Source organism: Morone saxatilis, unplaced genomic scaffold (assembly GCF_004916995.1).
Source record: "Morone saxatilis isolate NCDOM2014 unplaced genomic scaffold, NCSU_SB_2.0 Contig4, whole genome shotgun sequence".
Classification (NCBI taxonomy): Eukaryota; Metazoa; Chordata; class Actinopteri; family Moronidae; genus Morone; species Morone saxatilis.
Genome location: NW_023339984.1, coordinates 6,080,189 through 6,088,246, shown reverse-complemented (window position 1 = coordinate 6,088,246; position 8,058 = coordinate 6,080,189). Strand labels below are relative to the sequence as shown.

At 39.7% G+C, this 8,058-nt stretch overlaps 2 protein-coding genes across 2 annotated transcripts in view; both read left to right on the top strand.

Annotated features, from left to right (window-relative positions):
- The window catches only part of prox3 (prospero homeobox 3), a 12,098-nt gene extending 8,859 nt beyond the window's left edge, over window positions 1–3,239 (top strand). The window contains 1 exon segment of the mRNA XM_035675287.1: window positions 1,167–3,239. Within this exon segment, the coding sequence (XP_035531180.1) occupies window positions 1,167–1,340 (174 nt within the window). The 3' untranslated portion in view covers window positions 1,341–3,239.
- A 2,481-nt stretch (window positions 3,240–5,720) lies between these two features.
- tmem179ba (transmembrane protein 179Ba) overlaps window positions 5,721–8,058 on the top strand; it is a 4,371-nt gene continuing 2,033 nt past the window's right edge. The window contains exons 1-2 of the mRNA XM_035675731.1: window positions 5,721–5,859; window positions 6,769–6,965. Coding sequence (XP_035531624.1) covers window positions 5,764–5,859; window positions 6,769–6,965 — 293 coding nt within the window. The 5' untranslated portion in view covers window positions 5,721–5,763. The remainder of the gene's footprint in view (window positions 5,860–6,768; window positions 6,966–8,058) is intronic.

Here is an 8,058-nt window from a genome sequence, read left to right as displayed (position 1 = left end):
GGGGGGGGGGGGGGCTGTTTAGTCTACAAAAGTTGCAGCTGTTAGAGGCCCTGCTCACCTAAAGGTGTTTAGAGTTTACTGGCTGTTAGACCCTCTGCTCTGGTGGCAGCTATCCTGGAAACAGGCCTTTGTCACTGCACATACTCTGACATGTCATATATCAGGATGAGCACAGGTGTCATTCATAACCTTAACTATGCTCAGGTTCCATTGTCGGCTCCAGTGGCCAGCTATTACTCATGCTTTCTCACAGGCGACACTGATTGGAACATTAACGTTAGTCTTCACACCTGTGATTTTCTTGCTACGGTGTGAGACGTCTAATTGAAAATAATGCTGTTATACAAGGTCAACCAGATCTGTGCACTGGTAAGAAATGATAGGGGTGCATGTTGTCCACTCTAATAGGACCAACAGAACTAGGGGAAAAGATCCAGTCAGGCACAATAAGGAAAACACCTGATTGGCCTTTAATAACAATAGGAATAAAACTCTGAACAGCCATTATAACATGAAAAAATAAAAATAAAATAAATTTAAAAAAGCAAAAATACACATTAATAGACCTTTTTCACAGCAGCCATTTTGACTTGAAATTTGTATTACCAATGATACTAAGGTTAAGGCTCTGTTCCGTTCAGGTCAAACAGTCGAGGGGCTGCTGTTGTACATGTTGCTCACAGAAAAGGCTCCACTCCACTAATGGAACAGATTAATTAGTAATATTGGTAACACCTGTGTTTACTATTTCAGCTCAGAATGGCTCGTGTGAAAAAGGTCTGTTCTGTAAAATAGACTACAATGTTTTCTCTGGATCTTTTTGTCATTATAGTAACATACAGTGTGAAACTCTTATTATAGTGACAAATTGTTCTTGTATTCAAAAGATAATTTTAGCCTTGCAAGTAATGATGATGATGATGATGTATGACTACGTATGATTTTAATTGGTGGTTGGACATGTGACTGGATCACATACAGTGTTTTGTTTGCAGGTATAGTTTATGTGGATCATACTATAGCTGACCACATTCATTCAACTCTTTTGTTTTTGGTTTTTTTTGCGTTGTTTTGAGCACATTTCCAAGTGTGTCGAGAATTTTACAGCCCTAATTCTGTAGAGCCTGAAGTATTTGATCCATTGACATTGAGATTCCTGTCTGCAGGTCCCAGAGAGGTTTATCGAGGTGTCCGAGGTGGCTCTGAGGGAGTTTTACTCAGCCATTTGGACTGGGAGAGACAGCGACCCCTGCTGGAAGAAAGGGATCTATAAGATTATCTGTAAGCTTGACAGTCCTGTACCAGATGCTTTCAGACTGCCTGGCTGTCCTGTCGGCTGATGATCAAAACACCTTCATCTGGTACATGTATACTGCATGCATAAATCACAAACTTACAGGAAGTAGGGAATTTTTTAAAAGTGTAAAACTGTTCCACATAACAATGCCACACTGTGAGGTCTGGTATGAGGAAATCCATTTAATTCTGCAGTTCGGTTTCATTCATTATTCATTCATTTTAGGGAAAAAAAGGATTTTTCTAGACACGATGTGCAGGGAAACACACATACATGCTTACATGGACAGAGACACATAGGGGTCAGTAGTAGACTGACACACTCAGTGCTGCGATAAGAGTCTTGTGACTGCACTTATCGAGGAACGTGACCATAACATTGAATTACAATGGACAGAGCAGGAATTCCCTTTCCAAACATTCCTCACCAGTCAGTTGACTTGTGAAATCACAGTGCTGCTGCACAGCTTTGATAACACATGTCATGAAAATAAGAGTTGCTGCAGCCAGAAGCTGGAATTGACTGAAATATGCAGATTTGCTGTGTGTGGTGTGTTACCATGAGATGGCTACTGTTTCACATTGTGTTATTAAAATGTGTGAGCATCGTGCCCTGGCTACACATTCACATAAGAATATTATATGCATTCCCTGGCAGCCCCTTGTAAATTATTGCAGTGCACAAAAAGATAGCATTCTTTGCATGCCCTCAGTAATCAAATGTACTGCTGGCAGCTGTTTACCAAGCATGGACACTGCACAAATATTCCACAATTTTTTCCACAACCTGAGTACATACCAAATTTCTTCAGATTAGGTGCCCTCATTGTCTCTTTCACTGTGAGCAGAGAGCAGCGCTCCCACTCTGAGAATTCCAGCTTCCTGATAAACAAAAAGCAGTCATTTTGCTGTGTAATCATTAGCAGTCTTGCACAAACAGCACCCTGCTATCACACCCAAACATTTCACTGCTGCTCTCCCTCAGGGGTGTTCCCAGTTTTACATTAGGGACTTGTCACAACATCAAATATGATTGTTGTTTGCTAGAAATGACCTGTTACTGTTGCCTTGTGCGTGGGCTTCTCTGAAGTACCTTTTTTGTTCAGCGCGCCCCACAGCTTTTTACATTTTAGATACTGATTTTTTTTGTCCCTCCATGGCTGTGAGGATGCTTTCCTCGATACAACGTTGTCATTTTCCTATCCACTGGAGAAATCAGGCTTGAAATTCCTCTTGAATTCTTGAAATAAAACACAAGGACCAAACATAATTCATGTTACATAATATATTACAACCGTTTGGTCAACTGTGAGATTTAAAAAAATTAAGTTTCCCTTGTTTTAGAGAACTCGGTTTCAGTCAGTGGATTTATTTTCTTTTTATAGCCATCTTTTTGCTTATGTATATGATGGCACAATGTAATCAAACTGTAATTAAAATTCTGCCAAGAGGGACAATATATAGAATTTAAAATAGTAAAAAATTAATGTTTTGTTGTTTTCTTGATGTACTCCTATTGTTGAAATATTCACTTCTGTTTTTGTATTCCTTTAATGTGATGCTAAACTAAATAGGCCGGTTGCACAATTAGTATATCTTGACATTTGTTCCTCAAAGTTATAGCGGAAACTTTGACTCTATCTACTGTATATCATGACTCTTTTATTTAGAAGGAGCTTGGGTTTCTGTTTATAAAATGTTGGTTGGCTGCTTCAGATAAAGCCCTCCTGTGGCTCTGCGAGACCGAGCCCATATGTAAACTTTTTGTGACGTGTTTTCAAGTGCATGTTTCCTATCTTTGCATTACATTTTGTATTGTAATCTCTTATGTTTCTCTCATTGCTTTTATTGCTCTCTCTTTTATATTGTAAATAATGTGCCTCATTCGAACTTTGGTGAATTTTGATGTTTAAACTTATCAGTGAATTAAAGTAATACCAGGCTCGTGTTGTGATGTCTGGATTCACACCACACACACATACACACACACACACACACATAAAACACACAAGCTCTCTGGTGTTCAGGTCCTGGTAGCCAACGCTAATGCCATCATATTTAAGCCTTTAATCTAACAACCCTGCCACACTAAAACACACACATACACACATTTTCACTGATGCTAATACTTGGGTGATGGCTTTGTAAGAGGCTCAACCCCGGACTAAGTCTGGCCACCTGAGACATCAACACACGCACACACAGTTTCTGTTCTATGCTAGCAAATCTAAACCACAGGAGTCGTGCAGAAAAGGCTCCTGTTTTTTGACTAACATGCTGGAGAATGGGTCCTGTCACAGTAGACCTGGTTAGCTGCATGCTCCACATATTAGTTTTAATTTGGTATTCTGAAGAAAGAGGTTGCACTTGGTCACAATAGACAAAGAGCACACATATAAATGCAAACATTCCCAACTAACTTATTTCTGGATCTGCCTTTGTCAGCATTTGAGAATGAAGCAGCTCAGATTTCAGCCATAAATCAACACATTGTTCTTACTATTATTAGCTGGTTTCTAATCATGATTTATGATCTAAGATTTGGAAAGGCTTGGTGACACCAGTTGGATTTTTAAGGTTACTGATGCAGGAGATGTTTCATGCTTCAAGACTTCAAAATCAAACAAAGCCCACACCCAGAAAAGAGTGAGATGTCGAGCTCTAGTAGACTCCCTATGCCCCTATATTGGGTAAAGATGTTTAAGTCACGTAATTCTGATGCTAAAGCGTTAAAATAAAACAGCCTCTTTGAATATGATTGTGGCATCACTTTGTGTGCCTCCCCCTTAGAGCAATCAGTCACGGCGGTGGAATTGGGAATGCACCACAACAAGAATGCCTTTCACAGTTTTTCACAGATTTTCACACTTCTAACGTTAAATTTAGCTTCACTTCTATTAGTTCCTCACTCCATCCTTTCAGTCTGCTGTATGCATGCATCCATTTATTTCCCTCTGCTACAAACTACTACTTATTCCTAAAATTACATTTGTTTAAACCTCTCTAAGACATAGGTTCCTTTTAATGCACAAAACATCTAAAGTAATCTACGGTGGCCTGACACAGACTCAACTCTTAACTTAAAGCCTAACCACAGACTGTATACACCCTATTTGGGTAAATCACATGTTAACAAACTCCTGAAGCTAACAGGAGGGAATTGCTTTGATTGGAAACTCATATGACAAGTCCACTTCAAATAAAAATTAAACCACATATATATATTTTTTGTTTGATTTGAGCAATCTAAGGTTATTATACACATTCCTTTTGTAAACTTGAATGATGCAACACTTCCCCAGGTGGTCTGAAAATGTGTCAGGACTATTTCTGCTGCAGAAGTGAATTTAACAGAGTTGAAAATGGTGTTACATATATCGAAATGGCATGGTCTTATGACACAAGTCACAAGGTTTGATTAAGCATTCTGGGTTCTACTTGCATCCATCACACACACACACACACACACACACACACACACACTGGCCAGCACTAATACCAGGATGACATGCCTTTAAATCCTCCAGTAGCTCAACCTTTGACTAAGTCTAGCCACCTGATAGTCTACTGAATGGGAGATAACACAAACTACATGTGATGTTCTATGTAAGAAATATGAATTTTACCACATCCAGCCATCAGCCAGTATGTTATAAGAGCATCAACATCGTCTAGTAGTAAATATTATACATTAACATAAATAAAAAGCTGATCCACTCATCCATTCATCATCGTGCTGCTTCCCACGGCTTTATCTTTGTGGGTTATCAGAAACCAGCTCCTGACCCGAAGAAAATCGGTCTGTATGATCACCAATGTTGAAGTTCATCTACCCGTCAGTGTGACAAATAAACGATTTGTACGCATTTATGAACGGACGTGCCTATCTGGCCTGGCTCAAGAGAAGCTTTATTGAAACTAAAAGCAGGAGTGAATCTTACAGGCAGGACTGTCGCTGCGGGCAACGGGACTATGAGCGAGAGCTGAGCGAGAAAACAGACACAATAACGCCGGAAACCCAACACTTTGATCTCCAAAATTTAAACGTGGCATTTGTTACATCGCGAAAAGAAAAGGTGAGTTGTTGTATCACAATGGTTTCATATGGATTTACTTGAATTATTGTCTTGGTAGCCAGGTTTAAGTCAGTAAGATTTTTCTTGGAAATCACATTTTTCTGGCTGTCTGTCTCAACATAATATTCAATTACACAGTGCTCAACGAAAATCAGATGCACAGATCATTTTCTCTCTTACTGTGAGACTTACATTGATTTATCCAGTTGTATTTGACACTAGTCATTCTTCAACAAATCCATCAAATTTTTAAACCCTTTTTTAAAAAAAGGTTTGCGACTGAACGCTTCGTCCACGATTTTATTTTGAAACCCTTAACCGGAAGCTTTGTATGTCATTGTGGCTGCCTTGACGCTGCTGTGTCCGCAGACAGGAGCCGGGCCGCTGGACGATGGCGTTAACGGGGCTGCTGCTGCTGGAGTTGGCTCTGTACGCCAGCTGTTTCGTCTGTGGGATTGTCACCGCCGCCTCCCTCACCATAGTCCAGGTGACTTTACTGAGAAATGAATAAACTGCGCTTGTTTAACATCTTTCTTTTATTTCCACCTTCTTCCGGGTAGGTTTTTCTTTAGTGCGCGCGTCTGTGTCATAAAGTTTGTAATTCCCCAAAGAGACACAAATCCCCTCAGGGGTTGTCTTTAAGGCTCTTATTGGTGTTTAATTCTGTAGTTAATGTCGTTTTTAATTCATTTGTGTCTTCAAATGAGCATTATAGTTGGCAACTCTTTGTCAAAACTCATTTTAACGCCGCTATTACGCGGTCGCACGCAGTAAAGAATTGATTTTCTGTAGCAGTGTATTGTTGTATCTTTCAGTAGTTTGTCAAAGGAAGAAACAGTAAGAAGCAGAGCGCGAGGAGCTAAAGAAAGACACGCGCTTTCACTTTCCTCTGATTTCCTGTCTCTGACCCATGTATCTGTTACTACCTGTTATTGGACTAATATACCACAGTGTGTTGTATCCTACGGTAGCAGAACTAACTCATTCCTTTCCACTTCATTTCATCAGCTGCGCTCCTTTTGCGCCATTAGCTTAAGACCGTGTGAAGAATAACATGTATTGTGAGCGCTAAAACCCTTTAAACACAACTTTCTCTTCTTAAGTGATCAGGAAATGTGCGAGCGTGTGAAAGTGTGCGCGCGAGTAATAACGCAGTCATGTGACCAGATGGTCCTCGTGCCCAATTATTCTCCGCTTCCTTATAAAAGTCAGGTGATTCAGTTAATGTGTGTTGATTTATGTGTATCTATTAAAATATATCAGTCTTATAGCTTCTGTGTAGTTGTTGGAGTTTCGAACAATGTAACAAAAAACTGAGACAAATGAAACAAAACAACAAACAATAAACAACTGCAAGTAAAACATGAAAATGAAAATGGTGTCTCTTTGCTCTCAGGGTAACTTTGGAGGTCGGTGTATGCTGTATGGACTTGTCAACTTCAACGCCACAGCGAGCCTCATCGGAGTGCAGTCTTCCAGCTCTTCCTCTCTGTGTTATTTTGTGTCAGCCATATCCATCATGGTGGCAGTGGTGTGTTTCTCACTGTCTCTGTACTGGCTGTACACGTTCTGCATCGACGGGGATGTCAAAAGGTAACAGCCAGATGTGTTGTGTCATCACCAACCACTGCTTTTCAGTGCCACGTTAGATCACACCTTTTTTTTTTGTGAGTTCTTTAGTCTGTTTGTCCATTTGTTCAAATTCTGTGAATTTTACTCTTTGTCAGCCATGTGAAAGCAAATTTTACATCCTGAATTGAATCCGTCAGCTAGGGTTGAACAGATTTGTTTGTTTGTAAGTTTGAAGTTCGACCACTCACAAGACAGCCTAAGCTGATAAAAAGCTGACACCAGTTTGAATTTTGGCACTAGTCAATGTTTCCATTCAAAATAGGGATACATAATCAATAAAATGTGTTGAAGCTGATACCAAAGAGATAAAGTTTCGCTTAAGCGGGTCTAGTGAGTGTTTTCAAAAGAACTGGCAACCCTTCGTCTAATATTTTTATGTTCTTCTTCCTGACTGACTGCCTCTGTTTTTACACAGTATCCTCGGCCTGTAGCGGTTTCTTGATTTTTATTATTCCCCCTTTTATTCTTTTTCATTATTATAAAACTCAGGGAAAAGAACATGAAATATGGTGACCTTTAAACCCGGCATTGTGTCTATTGTTTGCTTAAGCTGATACCCCATACAGTATATTCCAGTTTCAGCCGTCACATCCATGTGTATGTGAAAGACATTTTTTGTCAATTGCATGTACAAAAACCCTGCAGCTGCACAGAAACGTTTTGTAGATGGTGAACTGGACAAACTATCAACAATAAAACTGAAGACTCAAGTAACAAGGGACACTCAATCCAGAGTAGAAAAAATCCTTTGGACAGATTATCAGGATGGTTTCACTACGTTCTACTGCAATACTTACAGACTGGAGAGACACAGTCCCTCCCTTTCCAGTGGACCTCATTAGGACAAAATAATCTTATGCTGTTTGAATTGTGCCATGAATTACACAGATGACGTTTCTCAATTTAAAAAAGAATTTTGCAAGCCAAGAGAGTCACAGTTTGTCGTAATACTGTTGAATTACGAAGATGACACACTGGAGAGCTTGTCCATGCTAGTTGTCACGTAACCCGCTCACATAGCTGCTACATAGCCAGACTTAAAGTGATTTTTTTT